The 18692-nt window shown below is 43.5% G+C and overlaps 1 protein-coding gene across 2 annotated transcripts in view; it reads right to left on the bottom strand.

The window, feature by feature from the left end:
- Nucleotides 1-5727: 5727 nt before the first annotated feature.
- AFG2A (AFG2 AAA ATPase homolog A) overlaps nt 5728-18692 on the bottom strand; it is a 335245-nt gene continuing 322280 nt past the window's right edge. Inside the window, exon 16 of one of the 2 annotated variants that reach the window (XM_059066775.2) lies at nt 5728-7576. In XM_059066775.2, coding sequence (XP_058922758.1) covers nt 7400-7576 — 177 coding nt within the window. In that variant the 3' untranslated portion in view covers nt 5728-7399. The remainder of the gene's footprint in view (nt 7577-18692) is intronic. The other variant, XM_059066777.2, reaches the window with a different exon arrangement.

Raw genomic sequence — 18692 nt, 5'->3', positions numbered from 1 at the left:
ACTGTGTGTCCTGATTGGGGCACCCAGTGAAGGACACTGCAGTTAGCATGTGATAGGCTGGTTCTTTTGACAGGGTTGGAGAAAGAGATCACCTGCCCATAGAGGAGCACGGGTACAGACTCTAGGAGCCCTGCTATCCAATAGGAAGCTAAAATGTATTCATCACTGTAATTGTTCTCTATTATCAGTTTTCTAAACCGTCACAGCCTAGCCTTAGCCTATGCACCGGGGGAGCTGAGGTAAGGTCGCTGTCTAAACTGGGGGGAAGAGAGAGGGAGAGCCGCAGGAACCCGTTCGAAGCTAGCATCAGGGGCCCAGGGGTGAGGAGTAGCTCACGGCAGGGACAAGGCGGGCCGGTGGGGGATGAGTGGACAGCAGGAACTGGTATTAAGCTACCGCCATTATGTACTTTTTTTTTTTTTTTTTTGCGGTGCGCGGGCCTCTCACTGTTGTGGCCTCTCCCGTTGCGGAGCACAGGCTCCGGACGCGCAGGCGCAGTGGCCATGGCTCACGGGCCCAGCCGCTCCGCGGCACGTGGGATCTTCCCGGACCGGGGCACGAACCCGCGTCCCCTGCATCGGCAGGCGGATTCTCAACCACTGCGCCACCAGGGAAGCCCTGCCATTATGTACTTAACAAACATTGAAGTCTGTTAATGGGGGAGCCCCAGAAAATATTTGAAGAGGCAAAATCGGTAGAATGGACTTTCGGTTATTGGAGGATGAAGGCTTAAAGACATAAATTGGTTACGAAAGAAAATGCGAACTTACTTTGTTCTAACAGCCAGTGAAGTCCGAGGCCGTATTAGTTGCATCTTAATCCCTCAGTGAATTATCTTGGGTTTTTCTACTCTACTTCCATGTATGCCTTCATTGGCTAGCACTCGAGGAATTAAGATGAACAACTGCTCTAGCTTCTGATATTTATTTATTATTAGTTTTTACACACTTAAAAATATTTTTATTTCCAAGTTGTCCACAGATGGCGATATCGATTTTACAACACAATTAGAAAATCACTTCTGATATTTAATTACGTTACTGCCCTTTGGTTTAGGATGACTATTTTTAGCACATTAATGTTATCTTTACTTTTTTTAAAAATGAGAAATGGATGTTGAATTCCATAAAACTGAGTGCATTGTTTTCTACTGTGATCTATTAATATGCTGAATTATTATCTGATTTTGAGTAATCATTTTTTAAAGTACGTCTTTTAAAGATTTTGATATGTAGCTAGTAAAGGGGGCTGGCAGTATGCTAGTCATAGCAAGAATTCAGATTTTTCTTTATGCTCTGAAACAGTTTAAATAGCATAAGAATGATCAGGTTGAAGATCTAAATGAATTTTTGCCTATAAAATCATCTGTGCTTAAAATTTTTTGAGAGGTAGCTATATGGAAATGAACCATAAATTTTGATGTATTTGCATTATTATTTTCCAGATATTCCACTATTTTGATTTTGACTTCTTTGATCAAAGAATTATTTCAAAATGAATTTTGAACTTCTGAGTAGTCGGTTTTTTTGTTGTTATTGTTGTTTCTACATTTCTTATTTTCAGTTGTATTACATGGTGGTTATAGAGCACAACATTTTCAAGTTGGTCCAAATTGTACCTGACAGATAGCCTTCGAAATATTTAACATGCAGTTTATCTGTTCATTTCAGCATAGATGAGCTCTATTTTTCTTTTAATTTCCTTGGGTTTTGTTGTGTGTGTTGTGTGTGATACTTTAAACATCTTTCCAGGTACGTTTATCACTAAGTCTTGAAAGAGTAGTCTACACATTTCCCAATGATTTTGTGAACCATTAAAAACCTTGTAAATTTTTCGGCTTCAATTTCCTAGTGAATTCTGTTCCCCAAAAGAGACCCCCACCAAAGATACAGGCTACTGGGTTATATTTGACACAGACGTTAGGTAAAGTCTATCCATGCACACAACTGGTATAATGAAAACGGAAGGAAGGAAAGCAAATCAATTGGAGAACTAGAATTTCTACGTGAACCGTATTTGGAAACTCCTGTTAATTCCATAAGTGCTTTGGTGCGTGCCCGTCTTTAAAGGAAGGACTCAGAGAAACAGGACAAAATGAACCAAGACTCTAACAACCTCACACTCAGGAATTTAAGTAACGACAGGCCAGGGAAATTATTTTATTCTATCTTTAGAGCAACTTTTCTATAGCCTTCCCCTGATTAAGATAAATTAAACATACACTCAGGTTTGGTTTTTCTATAAATTCAATAATTATTTTTGCAAAATGGAAAGCTTATACATTATTTTTAAAACCTGTTTTACATATTAGAAATAACACAGAACTGAATATTTTTCAAACTAAGTTAGGGTGGTCGGTATTAAGCTCATAAATAAATTTTCTTGGTCACAAAGAAGTAAAAGTTAGAAACCATTTTTCTAAGTTTTGTTGTTGGAAGGAAACATTAATTTCACTATTCAAACTAAAATCCCTTGGCACGCTGCAAAAGGCTTGTCAATGTGAATATCCCCAAACCCTGGAAAGAATCTGAACCAATGACAAACTTTTGACCAAAAAGATGCCAAAATACCAAAAAGACAGGAAGCTAGGCATTTTCTTTCCTCGCTGAACTTAAACTTTCCGTGAATTATACTGTGTATTCAATCACAAACTATCCCAGACAATAGGATCATACACTATATATATATATATATATATATTTTTTTTTTTTTTTTTTTTTTTTTTTTTTTCCTCGCGGTACGCGGGCCCCTCACTGCTGCGGCCCCTCCCGTTGCGGAGCACAGGCTCCGGACGCGCAGGCTCAGCGGCCATGGCTCACGGGCTTAGTTGCTCCGCGGCATGTGGGATCCTCCCGGACCCGGGCACGAACCCGCGTCCCCTGCATCGGCAGGCGGACTCTCAACCACTGCGCCACCAGGGAAGCCCCATACACTGTTTTTAAGTCCATAAACATGAGGCTCTGGAATTAGAAGTCAGACCACCATGGAGATAAAGCAGGGTAAACTCTAATCAGCAACACCTGACCTGCTCTTTTTTGTGGCTCAGACCTTTACTGTTACTGTTGTAGAAATGACACAAACTTCAAATAAAGGACTATCATTGCCTTTTCGACGGTAATAATTAGCTACCTAAAGATATAAAAAATAATTGGTTTGGAATAGACTAAAGATGTAGTGCTCTAAAATCTTTTAAAGTTCTTAAATTCCAACTCTTTGCATGATCACAGTGCCACGGAAACGGAGGTCTGACTCCCAGATTTAATTTCTCCCACCCGCTGCAAGACATGTAGCACCTAAACACTAACTTTCACCAACAAATTTCTTCCAACTTCACGAAGGAAAATATTGTTTTTCTATTTCTTTAATTTTGTATCAGTTTGAGATGATGGATGTTCGCTAAGCTAATTGTGGTCATCATTTCATGATGTAAGTCAAATCATTACGCTGTACACCTTAAACTTATACAGTGCCCTATGTCAATTATATCTCAATAAAACTGGAAATAAAAAAAAGCTAGTAGAAAACAAAAAATTTCTTTCAGCTTGTTTCCTGGGTCCTAAAAGCCTGATCTCTTATTTACCTGCTTGCATTTTATTCCATCATACCCGGTACCCCTGATTTTCCAGACACATGGAATTGTGGGTGTTGTGGATTGCACTGGAAGTCCATGGAATGGGGTGAATAGGATTGTGATGTTAGTTAGAATGCAGAACATGGCTGTAGGTGCAATGTGCCCTTGCACCCTAACATGTCAGTTTAAAGTCATCTTTTAAAAACTGTCACAAAATACTTAGGCATACAAAAAGTACAGGCTGTATTATAATCAACATCTGTATTCCCATCACTCAGCTTAAGATATGAAACATTTCAACTTCTCTCCCCTGAGGAAATTCCTTCCCAGGACTTGGTGCTTTGTTTCCATTCATGTAGTCTTTTACTACATGTCCGCATAAACAACATATTATTTTACATGCCTTAAACGTTAAATAAATATTGTTAAGTATCCTTCTGAAACATTCTTTTTGCTTTTGAGATTCCTGTTTTACATACAGCTTTTTTTCCTTCTTTTTAAACTGCCACGGGTACCGTACTGTATGAGTATTCCATAGAAATCCATTCTGTTACTGAGGGGTATTTATTTTTTTGGTTTTTTTTTTTTTTTTCCGGTACGCGGGCCTCTCACTGTTGTGGCCTCTCCCGTTGCGGAGCACAGGCTCCGGACGCGCAGGCTCAGCGGCCATGGCTCACGGGCCCAGATGCTCCGCAGCATGTGGGATCCTCCCGGGCCGGGGCATGAACCCGTGTCCCCTGCATCGGCAGGCGGACTCTCAACCACTGCGCCACCAGGGAAGCCCCTGAGGGGTATTTAGATCGTTTCCAGTTCCTTACTACTTACAAATAATGGTGCTATGATTTTTCTCATTCATTACTCTATTGAATAGCTTGCTCTGAGGTATACACTTGAAGAACTGTCGGGATTATAGAGTTTTCAACATTATTAGACATGCTAGTTGTTTTCCAAAGTGGCTGCACGAACTTACACTCTGCCAGCAGAGCGTGACGCTTCCCCGCTCCATGTCCTCTGGGGTTATGAACTCTGTGAGCAGGGTTTTTTAGCTGCTGGAATCCTCTGTGGCCAGGGTGAGGATATATTCCCCCAACAAGTGCAACTCCTAGTCACCCAAAGGATATGCCCAGCTTGGATTCTGTCTTCATGTTTTTTTTTTTTTTTTTTTTTTTTTTTTTTTTGCGGTATGAGGGCCTCTCACTGTTGTGGCCTCTCCCGTTGCGGAGCACAGGCTCCGGACGCGCAGGCGCAGCGGCCATGGCTCACGGGCTTAGTTGCTCCGGGGCATGTGGGATCTTCTCGGACCAGGGCACGAACCGGTGTCTCCTGCATCGGCAGGCGGATTCTCAACCACTGCGCCACCAGGGAAGCCCCTGTCTTCATGTTTATTTCTAGGTTTTGAGCTCAGTGTCATCCAATCCCTGAAGCCACGGTCGGGTGAGCCCATAGTCGATCCTCTTTTTTATTCCAAAGCACAGACCAAGTCAGGAGAAGTTCCTTGTGGTCTCCCTGGCCTGTGGGAGGATGTCTAGTCTGCCCTTACATTGAAGGTGGTGGTCTTCAACGCTCTGAACATTATGTATGAGGTTCAGTCACAACTTCAAACACTGTATGGGCTGAAGGGTCTGAGTGGCCATTAACACCTAAACTCCTTGCTGATGAGGTTGCCATCCTCCTCCCCAGTACCCAGCCCCAGCCCGAGAGCCTCAGTGTTGGTTCAGGCTTATTGCTCTGGATTTTCGTTTATTGGCAATGGGATTTAATTTTCCTGTTTAGGCCTTTGGGGATAAGTTTTTCTCTTATTTTCTTGTGCCCCAGCACTTAGAGGGACGTTACGGTCTCCTGATAACTAAAGGGATAATGGGAAGCACAAAAGTAACTATGAGGTTCTATTTATTTCAATGTGTAAGCCTTATTTTCTAAATCAAGAGAGTCCAAAAGAACTTTCTGAGTGATGGAAATGTTCTACAATCGATTCTGTCCAATATGGCAGACATTTGTCACATGTGGCCTTTGAACATTTGAAATGTGGCTCACATGTCTGATGAACTATATTTTTAATATTATTTAATTTTAATTAAAATCTCAAATAGACATGTGACTAGTGACTATTTTATTTGACAGCACATTTATATATATATATATATATATTTGGCCGCACATGGCTTGCGGGATCTTAGTTCCCTGACCAGGGATTGAACCCAGGCCCTCGGAAGTGAAAGCGCGGAGTCCTAACCACTAGACGGCCAGGGAACTCCCAGCACATTTCTAAATAGTAGTAATATTCTTTGTCCCTTGAGTGGTTTTATGTACTAATAAACCAATGGAGTATGGGTAAAAACCCCTTGCAAATCTACTTTTTAAAAAAAATTTATTTATTTTTGTTTATGATCTTTGGCTGTGTTGGGTCTTCGTTGCTGCGCGTGGGCTTTCTTTAGTTGTGGCGAGCGGGGGCTACTCTTTGTTGCGGTGCGCGGGTTTCTCATTGCGGTGGCTTCTCTTGTTGTGGAGCATGGGCTCTAGGCACACACGGGCTTCAGGAGATGCGGTGCGTAGGCTCAGTAGTTGTGGCTCGCGGGCTCTGGAGCGCAGGCTTCAGTGGTTGTGGCGCACGGGCTTAGTTGCTCCACGGCATGTGGGATCTTCCCAGACCAGGGCTCGAACCCGTGTCCCCCGTATTGGCAGGCGGATTCTTAACCACTGCGCCACCAGGGAAGCCCGCAAATCTATTTCTGATAGTCAAAGGATGAAACAGTGGAGATGTGATTTTAGAATGTCTACCACCACAAAACTGTACAGCCCTGTTATTTTGATAATCAGGTATTTCTCGCCTGACTTGTCTTTCTGGGAATTTTCAAAGATCTACAGTGACTGGGTTTAAGTGCACATTCTTTCCATTGCCAGCTTCTGAACTGGAAGTCAACCAATCAATTTCCAACAGCTTTTTCAAGGATATTTATGGATTATCAAAGTGTCAAGAAATCTCAAGGATAATTTGGAGCATAAATACAGGTATTTAGAATGCAACGTAAGACAATATGAGTAAGAGTGCAAGTTGGTTTTTCTTTGAACTGAAGAAGTTTATTGGTAACCTGGAAATGTGTACAAGTTAAAACACGAATACCTCATATGGTTAACTTATAGCATTTTTATGCAAACAAGAAAAAGAAAAAAAACGCACAATACTTCTAGGTCTGGACTGGGCTTACATTTCCAATTTTTTAAACTTTCAAAGGGCATTACAGTATGTGAAATAACTCTCAATTCTTTTTTTAATTGCCATAAGTACAGGTTAAGAAGGCTAAAGCGAAAATATTAAGTCTGAATTATAATGAGAACAAATACGTATTTGGAAACAAGGTCACATAAGCCTAGCTGGTGCTTTAGCCATTTCAGGGGCTGGCCTTCGAAATTAAAGGTTTGTAAATAATTTTCACCGTGCTTTCATCTACACGCATTTTCTATGTTCTTGTATAAAACTGATGCCCACAGTTTTGGTATTTGGAAATGCACTGAAATGGATTCTGGAGTAAGGAAAGCATTTCATGGGAGGAATGAACCAGGTCAAATAATGAAAAAGCTAAAAGTTTGCCTTTTAAAACTCAGCACACATTTCTGGATAAAACTGACTTTAAACTCTTGTCCAGAGATTTTTTCATGGATATTTTCACTGTTGCCATATGATTCAAAATGTCTATAAGAACTGAAGCCCCTCGATCTAGTCAACATATTTCAGACATTTTGCTTATTAAGGGCTATTCTGACACTCTTTAAAAAAGAAACAAGTTTTCTCTAGAAAGTATTTTTAGCATAATGAATATGTATATTTTCTCAGAGTGCATGCAGCCCACTCTTCTCTTGATAATCTTCATAGAAACGTCTCAGTGATTCAGGAAGTCTGGGTGTCACGGTGCTCAAGGCTTGAGTGAAGTGTTTTTTCATAATGCAGTTGGCTTGAATGTCTTCTTCCAGAGCCAGAAGGGCTGCCTCTCTACATACGGCTATAATCTGAAACAATACAAACAAACAAAAACAACAACAAAGAATAGGAGAGAGAAAACAATCAATACTGTGTTTTAGAAATGTTAACATTTGAAATATTCATCCGTGGTAACTTCTACAACTATACGCCTATCCCTAAAATTTATCTTTGGGAGTCATTCCACGTACGTTTTCAAAAGGATAAAAAGTAATCACCTTCATTTCGAAGCAACATATTAAGTATTGAGATCCAGGAGCGGCAAAAAAGACGTATGTTCTGGCGTTTGCTCTTAAGGAGCTTACGATTGTAAAGGTGGAGCGGACGTGCAGGCACAGACCGCTAACACGGGATGACAAAGAATGGGTGTGTCTGTGGTGGCGGGGTGGACGGGGGAGAAGCCCAGTGATAAGGGGAGGGCCGCGGCAGGAGGCACTGATGGAGAGCGAGGACCTGCACATCAGCACACCGTGTCATAGCACAGAACTTCCACATTCCTTTCAACCTTTGATCTATTACCGACATGTAAAAGCATTTCTTGATGTGCATCTCCTTAATGAGTTCTTAAATCTTAGGAATATCAGATAGAGTTGTCTCCGTTTACTTTGGAGAGCTGCATTAGAACAGAGAAGTGAATTGTTTACTCAGCGAGGAAAGCTGGGAGAATTGAAAAGAAGCTGGGGAGGGGGTGGAGTGGATGCAGAGGGAGGGAGGAGAGCGCGCGCGGTAGGAAAACGGAAGGGAGGAAGGTTCAAGTCTTGGATCCTGAAATGTGTTTTAAGCTCTCTGGACTTCAGACAGCGGAAGCGGGCTGATGCCAGTGTCACTCTAAAGACACATTACTGTGGTGAAAAGAGCTTGTGGGATGAAAAGAGATATTGTGATTTTCAGGGCAACAGGGAAAACAGTGATTGATATTGACTGCACCCTTATATCGGTAAATGAAAGGGCCAGCTGAAACACATTTGTCCAGCCATTCAGCATATTTTCTCTGTTTGTTCACTTACTGAAAAGAGTTCCTCTGCTTATGCTGGGCTAATGGCTGCCAAAGCAGTTTAGTAGCTCTTTAGGGGATTTAGCAGCATGTTTAGGGAGCTTTCAAAAAAACATGCATAGATTTAGATGGCTTTGTCAAATTACGACAATGTAACTGTTAGTTCTGGGCTTCATTAATGAGCAGTGAAGTCGACTATAGTGGTTATGCATGTTAATGCTTTTCCAAAAAGAATGGCTACCAACTTGTTGAAGGAAGAAACAAAGCTTCTAGGGATTAGTGAAACAACTTCATCACATATTCTGGTGCAAAAAGGGCTATTTGAAAATCGGACGTGATATTTAATAAGCACAGTAAAAGCACATAACACGCCCCCATGGTAAACTGGTTCTATTCTGTTCCAAAGGAACCTTAGGGACCTCCAGAAGGAGGTGAAGGGACCAAGTACAGGGAGCTCAATCCCCTTCTCCCCTCCCTCTGAGCAGTACTTCTTTCATCTGTGCAAGAATCTGAAGCGATGGTCGCAAGGCTGAAAAGCAGGAAGGAGAATCACTGGAAGAGGCAAAGAGGACTGAATTGCCCGCTCGCTGGTGCAGTTCTAGCTGCTTCTCTGAGACAGCACAGGAAAGGCTTCCACTGTGTGTCTCCCCCCTCAGGGTAAGTCAAGTAGAGAGGTTACCACCACTGGGCCGACGCCCTGTCTTGCACACTTCATACCTGACGCCCCCCTCCGAGAATACTGGACCCAGCATTACTGAATACCTACCATGTGTGCTAGACAATTACTAACGACTTCACTAATTAGTTGCTGCGGGACTTGTGCCCCCAGGCTTTGTACATGCAGTGACCCCATCGTAGAGGTATGTGTGGAGCCTGAGGAAAGCATGGCAAATGGAGAGGTGGTGAGCGGTGGGAGGGAGGCTGGGTGGAGCAGAGGAAAGAAGGGGAGGCGCAAGGCTGCCTGGAACCTCTCAAAATTCCGGGAATTTGGTTCATGTGGCCGGGTGGCTAATATTGCTGGCACATTTGAGAAAGTGAACCAACAGTCTAGTAAGGCTTCCTCTCTCAATACATAGTAATCCAACTGGGAGAAGAAGAAATGGTTATCCTCCTCTAATAACTGGAATCTCAAGTAGCCTAACATGGCAAGGTAGGGAAGTGCAGGTAGTGGGAAGAGAGGTCATTGAGGCCTCGAAGGCCGTCCTTGGGGTCGGCTCCCCTGAGCAATTCCTCTTTGCAGATCAACCTTCCTTCCTTCACATCTGCATCTATAGATTTTTCTCTAAGCTATAAACTGCTCTTTGCCCTAAGCTTCTACGGCAGTGGCAGAGGCGGGCACTGGTGGTGGTCAGGGCACAGTAACTGCCATTTGAAAGCTGGACGTTAGTTAGTAACTTGGGGCCTTCGGTATATGTTAACATTTCACAATAATTTGCCAACTATATTTAATACTGGCCTGGCCCTTAATTAACAATTTCTACAGAATTGTGAGGTACAGAAAACTTGGACAGAGTTTTGACTAAAGCGCTAAGAAATGTTTGGATTAGACAGAGATGACCTTTAGAATCTCTGGGAGACAGTGACAAGGGAAACAGAGCAGCTGAATGCTGGTACTCAAGCACCTCTTATGAAGTTATCTTCCGTTGTGTAGAAGGAGCCCAGCTGTTTGCAGTTCTAGGGTGGCTGAGGGCTGCCTGAATTCAACACTCGCTTCGATAAACCTTATCCTGTTTCTTTGTATTTACAAGGGATGCCCTGAAGAACCAGTCAATTAGGCAATCCTTTCGGCCACTTTTATTTTCCTATCGTATTTGCTTAGCAATATATACAAGTAATTGAGAGGAAGCAGAGCTCTACTCATAATTAACCCGTCACTCATCAATCAACGTCCACTGAATGGCTGGCTACTCTGTGCAACAACTAGGTGAGGCCAGCTGGAGGGGCCAGAGATGTCCAAGACGTAGTATTAAGAGGGACCACTAGCAAGGCAAAAGGCAAGTGCTTTGGTATGGGAAGAAGGAAGGAATTATTGGTTCATAAACTGGAGTGGGAAGGACAGAATTTAGATATGCACACAGGAGAGGAAGGGGCATTCTGAGCAGAAGAAATAAAGTGCGCAAGGTGGGGAGAAAGGGACCAGGAATTACAAGGATCTATAGCTTCAGTGTCCAAAATGGACGGGGAAAAAGAGTAATTCTATCATGAAACTGTCACTAAAAATAACAATGATAGTTTTCAGAAGTCACGTGGGCCATAATGACAGTAAAGGCTAGTCAATGACACTCATCTCTAATGCTCTAAACCCAATTCACAAGCAGATGATGCACTAGCAGCTGACAGAGCATAACTCCTAAAAGATCCTTTGTTTTTATTTTTTTTCCCCATAAAAGGGCTTTTTAGGAGAAATTCCAAAAGGAAAAACATTAATCAGATTATTAGTTCTTCTCTCCTAACTCCAATAAGAAGATAGTCCCGGAAATGCAAGTATTCTTAGGAGATCCATTTCATGATGGCTGGTTTCTATTTGCCCTGGGTCATTTATTTTGCCGTGAGTTCCAAGGTACCATGCTTCCCAAGAAAAGTGCAGCTTTCCGGCTTGTTTTCATGGCCCATGCCAGCATTCCCCTTGACATATTAGTGTCTTTTCAGAGGAAGAAGTATTTCATGATCAAATAGGTTTTAGGTAACACTGTATATGCTCTGTCTCCCACAAAGCACAGTGCAATGCTAAAGATTTCTGTGAATCCTAGCCACGATGATCTGCTTAATTTTTTTAACCTGATGTTTCCCACAGAACTCTCTAGCTGTCCTCTGTTTCTGGCAGAACACCTGTAAGTGGTTACCCTTAGGGCTACTGCTGACCTTCCGCACGCACTCTGGGAGGTGCTCACCCACACCAAGCAGCTCAATCTAGGCACGATGTGGCTCTCGCCTAGCTTATATCCTTTTTTCTTTTGCTCTCGCCTATTCCAGAATAGAGAGAAAAGGGAAAGGGCCGAGCAAGAGAGACTGGAGGAGGACCGGTCTGTTTAACGGAGTCAAAAGGCAGCAGCCACAGCACACACTTGTGCCCTGGACCTGCACGTAGCCCATGCCCATTTGCTGAACTGAATTGAACAGTTCCTTAATTAGCCACAGATTTTCCAAAAGGGCACGTTATACACATATTTCTAACATTTGGCCAATATCCTGTAATATTTTTACTTAAGTTTCATATGACCCAGACTTTGTCAGTTACATTTAAGTTTTTGGAATGATAAACTCAGTAAGAAAAATTATTTACCACTGTGATGTATGTTCATTTTAAGCAAATGTTCTGGTCTGGGGCACTACTTTGAATCTAGTCCTTTCCTTAGAAGTAATAGAAATTTTAGCAAGAATACAAGTATGCCTGTTAATTTGAGGGATGCTTCCTTAGGTATCAAAATTTCTTATACAGGGACAGGAAGTTTTTTCCCGTGTTGTCACGGAGGAGAAAACCGCACTTTGAGAAAGATTCCCCCAAATTCACCAACAGTGCAGTAAAGTATATTGGTTTAGAGAACTGAAATGGAAGATCTGTTTAAAACATTGTGCAAATCGTTATCTGTTGTCTCACTTGATGAAAGTAATCTGGCATCAGTTAATTACTGAAGACTTTTCTGTATCAAGCTTGGAAAGGTGAGGTCTTTTCCGATAAATTTGCTAATACACCTCTCTATTTGGGATGCATACTATGGAAGCTGAGAAGAGGACCTTCAGTTTAAACTAGGACCTCTCTCATTTCTCTCTAAAGTTTGTAAGAAAACTGAATGAGTGTATGTATATGTATATGTACATCTACAGTATCTACAGGGACCCCACAGCTCTCCATTCTGCTGGCATCACTTTTGAAAGCACACGGAGTCTGGTACTGTTTCAGTGGTGGGGGAATTCAGATGCATTTTCCCCATGAGGCCCCAGAAGAACCTCGCTGAGGGGTGTAGACGAACATGCAAATTTGAGTCACAGACTGTCTGGAATGTTTAACCCGTTTAGAAAGAAAGCTCTTGGCACTTAGGCGCCTTAACATCTTTGGCAAAAAGGATTTTGGAAGCTTTCCCCTAATCCCTTCACCATCTTGGCTGTCCTCTTCCCCCAAAGGCTGCAGACTAGATCATTTAAATGAATTTTTAGCCAATTACCAGTTAGGTTGCTTTTGCCATTAGGCTATAAAAGCAAAATGTTTTGGCTGGCTCTGTAAAGCAAACAGAATTAAAAGCATTTACAGAATACACGGAGAGTGTATTCTGTGTTGTTTTAAAAAATAGATACGTGCTTTGCTGAAAGGTGAAAATGTTATCTGTTTGGGGAAATGAGTAAACAAGACAGAAGGCTAGCAGGGTGGGCCTAAGCTCTCACTGTCAGAGCGACTAAGACAGGCTGTGTTTCGGTGGCCGTGACACCCATCCTTCGGTGCCAACATCACAAATCCTCTTTCCGTTCGTTCAGCAGTAATAACAGATCTATCAGATATCTGAAAAGTAACAAAATAAGCAGGAAATCTCTATATGAAAGATTTAGGCATATTTGAGATGAGCTCATAAAAGGTAAGAAGGGAAAAAATTTTTATGAAAATGTTTAGAAATCCTCAAAACGAAGTCACTGAGGAAAATAGTAATTGTTTTCAATTGCTGGAAAAAAACGTAACTTGGCAATATAAGCAACGGGACATATGAGTATGAATTTTCATGCTATGCTTGTCCTCTGAAAAAGCAGTGCCTTTAGAAGAACAATACGGCAATAACTGGATTACGTGAGACAACTCCCCTTGTGAGGGTGGAGAGAGGCAACTTCCCAGGGTGAGAAGGCTCTTGACCATTGAACCTTGGGAAATCTAATTACCTCACTTTTAAATGCAAAAGGGCAAAAGAGGCAATTGTGCAGAATTCTGAATGCCACGAAGAATAAGAACAATGTCTTACTTCACTGCGGAAAAAAACCCGAAACCTCTTATACACAGCCTACGGTTCTTTGCCTCAATCCACGAAACAAGAAGAGTTTAAACAGGTGGCTCAGCTTTGTGAAACAGAAACAGGCTCATTGAGAAAATTAAAACCAACATGGTTTCTGAACAGGCAGCGGCAATTTTTTTTAAAACGACGTGATTAAGAATGACAGTCAAGGGGCTTCCCTGGTGGCGCAGTGGTTGAGAGTCCGCCTGCCGATGCAGGGGACACGGGTTCGTGCCCCGGTCCGGGAAGATCCCACATGCCGCGGAGCGGCTGGGCCCGTGAGCCATGGCCGCTGAGCCTGCGCGTCCGGAGCCTGTGCCCCAACAGTGAGAGGCCCGCATACCGCAAAAAAAAAAAAAAAAAAAAAAAAAAAAAAGAATGACAGTCAAGGCAAAAACTGTTTACCAAAAACTAATCAACAGGAAGGAAAACCTGAAAATGTCCCGCACTATTTTGGGTATTCATTCGTCCTGTGCTGTGACCCTTCCCTTGTTCTTTTCAGTTTCACAGCCGCACTACCTGTTCTCCTGGTGCACTGAGATGAGGAACCCAATAAAAATTCAAGCACAGTCATTTCCATTCCAGATGAGGCCTGGGTAGTCATCTGCACTTCTTTTCTATTGACTGTAAATAGATTACGACAACGACAACTGGAACATGTACCCTTGAGGGCATGTAAGCTTGGGGGAGAAGGGCAGCTGCTCCAAGAAGGCCTAGGCGCTGCTCACTTCCAACAGGGATGCTGAAATTCTAACGCAACCACCACCACCGCTAAGCTCCTAACTACCTCTCAGAGCTTATGTGTACCCTCCAAAAACACGGAAGGGTAACACGCTTCTGAAGGTGGCTTCAACAACCAACTGAAGTTCTGTTTGGTTCCCATCGCCCCACCCTGCAGGCACAGAGTGTACTCAGATCTGTGGAGAAAAAGAAGTCAGTGATTTTAAATGTGCCAGAAGAGGAGGCTTATTTATAGGGAGACCTCAGATGATAAAAAAAAGTGGCTCCGGAGAGCTGAGTTCATTTACCTAGTTTAATCAGCACATGCCGGGGCTGCTTTGTAAATAGTTCATAGGAAAACTACAACTGCATCCTAAGGACAGTAATTTATGGGTACAAGGATACGGCCATGCATGAGTAGGTGAACTGCACAGTGCAGAGCAGGCTACACGGGGAGATGGAGCTGGAGAAGAGAGGCGCCCCCAAGCCCTTTCTTGGGCAGCTACACGCCGGATCCACAGAGGCAGAGCTCCCGTCTCTCCGCCGCTCCTGATGTTTGGCGCGAAGAAAGCTCGCCTTCCAGCGAGGCCTAAATGTGCTTTTCAGCTTCTTTGTATTTCAAGTGTACTAAACAGCTTTAAAGAATCCACCAAAAGAAATGTGCTGCAGTGCTCTGAAAGGTCTTAGGTATTTTCAAGAAAGTGGTTTTGTTAAAAGCATCTTCTGTCTGGAACACCTGTGCCCTGTTGCCGCTTAATTGGGCTGCAGCTGGCGCTGACTGCGGCGAGGGGCGGGGGACGTGGTGCGCGCTCAGCCCCCCGCCCCTCGCTTTCCTTTTCACTTTCACAGCCCCGCGACCTCCTTCCCCTAACGCGTTTGAGGGATTAGGAACCCAGCAGAGAGTGGAGTCCTGCTGTTTGCGAATAGCCTGCACTGGAGGTGCTTCAAGGAGGAGGCTACCTGGGAGATTATGTGCTCACGCGGAGGCCGAGGACCCATTCTCCCCGGCCCCATTGAGACGCGGTGAAAGGTGGCTGAATGGCCGGGACGGAAGGGAGCGCAGCAGGCTCCTGGCCGCAGAGCAGCCGATGGAGTCAGCCTGCCACAGGCACAAACACGGCCAGGGGTGCCCCGAACCGCCAAGAACGCAGATGAGAGCCTAGCGCGGCGCCAGCCGGGGAAGGGAACTGCAGCGAAGCAAGCGGCGCTTACGCAAAGTCCTTTAAAAAATACCACCTCAGCGAGCGTGGGAGGCTAGAAGTGAGAATTTTGGAGGGCAAGTTTCAGATTTAAGGCATCACCGAATTACTGCCCTTGGACTGTCTGCAAAATAAGCTTTATGATACGAGTCCATCTGGGATTATGTTAAGATCATACAATCTGGAGTGCCATACAGAGTACAGAGTCAAAAGAAAAGAATTTCTAGAAGCCTAGTGATGTTAGAGAAGGGGGGAAAACCCCTGGGTTGCTTAATTATTATGAGGCCTCTAAAATATATAGCTGAAGTATATGTACATCCAGTCATTATTACTTGCATGGAGAAACCCAGAACAGTTTTTGTTTTTTAAAAAATTTACAAATCAATTGATCATCCCACGGAGGGGAAAGAGCTGGGGTTTTTATTCTTATTGTTTCTACAACCATCTGCAGCTGTGGGAACTTTAAAAGTTTCTAACATTAATTGAACCCATAACAAGATAAAAAGGAGTATTTTTAGTTTTGAAGAACACGCCGACTGGTATGGGGATAGAGAGAACAAGAACCTCGCGGTAGGGAAGGAGAGGGGTGAGAAAGGCAAACAGATGCTGGGAGGCCTCCATTCATTCATTTGCTCAACAAATCTTTACTGACCACCTACAAGGTTCCAGGCCCTGGGGAACAGAGCAGTGAAGAAAACGAAAGTCCCACCTTCATGCGACAAGATTGTGCAAAGTACTAGTTTAACATACTCGCCCGCCAAGGTTCAGTGTGACTGTTTCCACTGAGAGGCGCCCCCAGCGGCAACTTCACTACCTCCCCACGCCCGGCTGCTTTAGGATCCCTTGCCTTATGGTCTGGTAGCAGCCTGTACTGCTGTTCTGTCATATCGCAATTGTCAGGTAGAGAGTTACTAGTGGTAAATGTCTGCCTCCTCACTAGATTACAAGTTCCATGTAGGCTCGCCAGCCTTGGCCCTGCTGTACTCCCAAAACGTACCAAGCCCCTTGACCTTTGGGAGTCTACAAAAAGGTCTGCTGCTGAGCTCATCTCTGAACAGAGATATAAAGTAGTTTTTACATTTTTTTTTTTTTTGTTTTAAATACACACAAACACACATACACATGCAGCTCTTGCTGTGACAACTGCAGCCAAGATAACTGCCTACTGTAGACTAAAAAAGCAATAGTGTCTGGGGCACAGTGGGTCATCCTAGGTGTGTATTTGTGAGCCCTTGGGGGGCGTGCTGAGGACCAAGTTACGCCCAGAAGGCTACGGAAGCCCTGCAAGAGGCACCAAACTTTGGGTAAAAAGCACTTCGGAATGGGAGAGCTAGGCCCCCGGCAAAGAGGACAGAAGAGCGCAACAGGGGGTATTCTAGGGAGAGGAGACCAGGCGAAGTTCAGCGAGCTAACAGCGGGTATTCTAGGGAGAGGAGACCAGGCGAAGTTCAGCGAGCTAACAGGGGCTATTCTAGGGAGAGGAGACCAGGCGAAGTTCAGCGAGCTAACAGCGGGTATTCTAGGGAGAGGAGACCAGGCGAAGTTCAGCGAGCTAACAGCGGGTATTCTAGGGAGAGGAGACCAGGCGAAGTTCAGCTAGCTCGAGGACTCCTCTCCAAGTCTGGAGGGTTGGATGCTCCCTGCCAGCGCTGTGGGAGCTTGGGAAGCAGGGGCTGGGGGAGGGTGTAAGCAGGGGTGTTAAGGCAGTTTTAATACACCCCGTGTTTCATCATCTGTCAACCGTCTTCACTGCAAACTCCCACATCATGCCCCACCAACCCACACAGAAAAATGCCTCCTTTGAAGCTTCGGGGATGCTCTGGGTAGCCTTCCCTGGATCTTGTCTAGCTTGGGATTCTGGACTCCGACCACAGAATGGAGTATTTGGGAGTTAGTACCTTCTACACCTTCTTTTTTCTTTTTTTGAGATATAATTGACATAGAGCATTACACTAGTTTCAGGAGTACAACATAATGGTTCACTGTATGTATATGATGTGAAATGATCACCACAATCAGTTATTTCTTTTTCTTGTGATAAGAACTTTTAAGATCTACTCTCTCTGCAACTTTCCAATTCACAACACAGGGTTATTAGCTATCGTGACTATGCTGTGCGCTACGCATCCCCGGGACTCACTCATTTTATAGGTGCAAGTTTTACTTGGTGATCGCCTTCGCCCCCCACACCCACATAATATATATAATGAATTCGCTTCTCCTTTCCCGTTCTCCGAGCAGCTGCAGGCTGGTCCCGTGCAATCAGCAGCCTTGCTTGGCATCCGTAAAGTCACTTTGAAGAGTACGGTGCGGTGTTAGTGGCTATCTGTGTTAAATAGAAAAAAATGACTTGACAATACCTCGCTAGCTAAGGGGCGTCTGAAGACAGGTCCCGGTGAGCAAACGCGAAGTATACCATTAGCTCGTGACAGGGAGTGAGAAGACAAAATGATTATTTATCTTACACTTATTTTACAGATGTCATTCTCATTGACAGTAGTATTGTCCCGAAAGAAAGGAAAGCTCTTCTTTCCCAATAGCATATAAATAAATAAAAACGGATTTATATGAAGTGATATCACCATCAAATAAGATACTCTAAAGCCCCTAACCATATATATGCACGTATCTTCTCTCCTTGTACCTTTGTACGGCAGCCTCTGCTTTTCCTCTGACAGATAATTCTCAGGTTGCTTATTAGCCATTTGTTTAGAAGCTCACATTATATTATTTTGTTTTAAACTCAAATAATAATAAAGCAATACTGTCTTATTTGTTACATGAACTGGATGCTATTTCAAGTACTACTTCACCAGTTTTGTGTGTTTATTGGCTATATAAGAAAGATTTTTAACCTAGGGTCCCTGGATAGCTAGATGGGTCTAAGAATATTCTGAAACCTATGAAAACTTTTATATGTAGAGAGACGGTTCAAAGCTTTCATCATACTCTAAGAAGGAACCATAACCCCAAAAGGGTTAAGAACTACTGCTCTATAGTAACTACACTTCAAATCCTCTTAAATCCTATGAGTCCTTCATTGTAATATCTATCTTCCCCTTTCCAGATGACTTAGGCCAGATGCAACTGGGCTAGAACTACCACCGCTGGGGAGCACAGAAGCTACAAGGTAGAGTTGACCGTAGTAAAGACAAGCAGTTCTTACTTTCTTAGACCTTCCTCTTGTACCCTAGAACAATTCAACAACTGCCTCTAGGTATAACTAAGTGCTTATTTAGGTCTTTATTGACAAGGAAGA

The sequence above is a fragment of the Kogia breviceps genome, chromosome 6 (assembly GCF_026419965.1).
Source record: "Kogia breviceps isolate mKogBre1 chromosome 6, mKogBre1 haplotype 1, whole genome shotgun sequence".
NCBI classification, from domain to species: Eukaryota; Metazoa; Chordata; class Mammalia; order Artiodactyla; family Physeteridae; genus Kogia; species Kogia breviceps.
The sequence above is the reverse complement of the archived record's forward strand: the minus strand, read 5'-3'. Positions and strand labels throughout refer to the sequence as shown.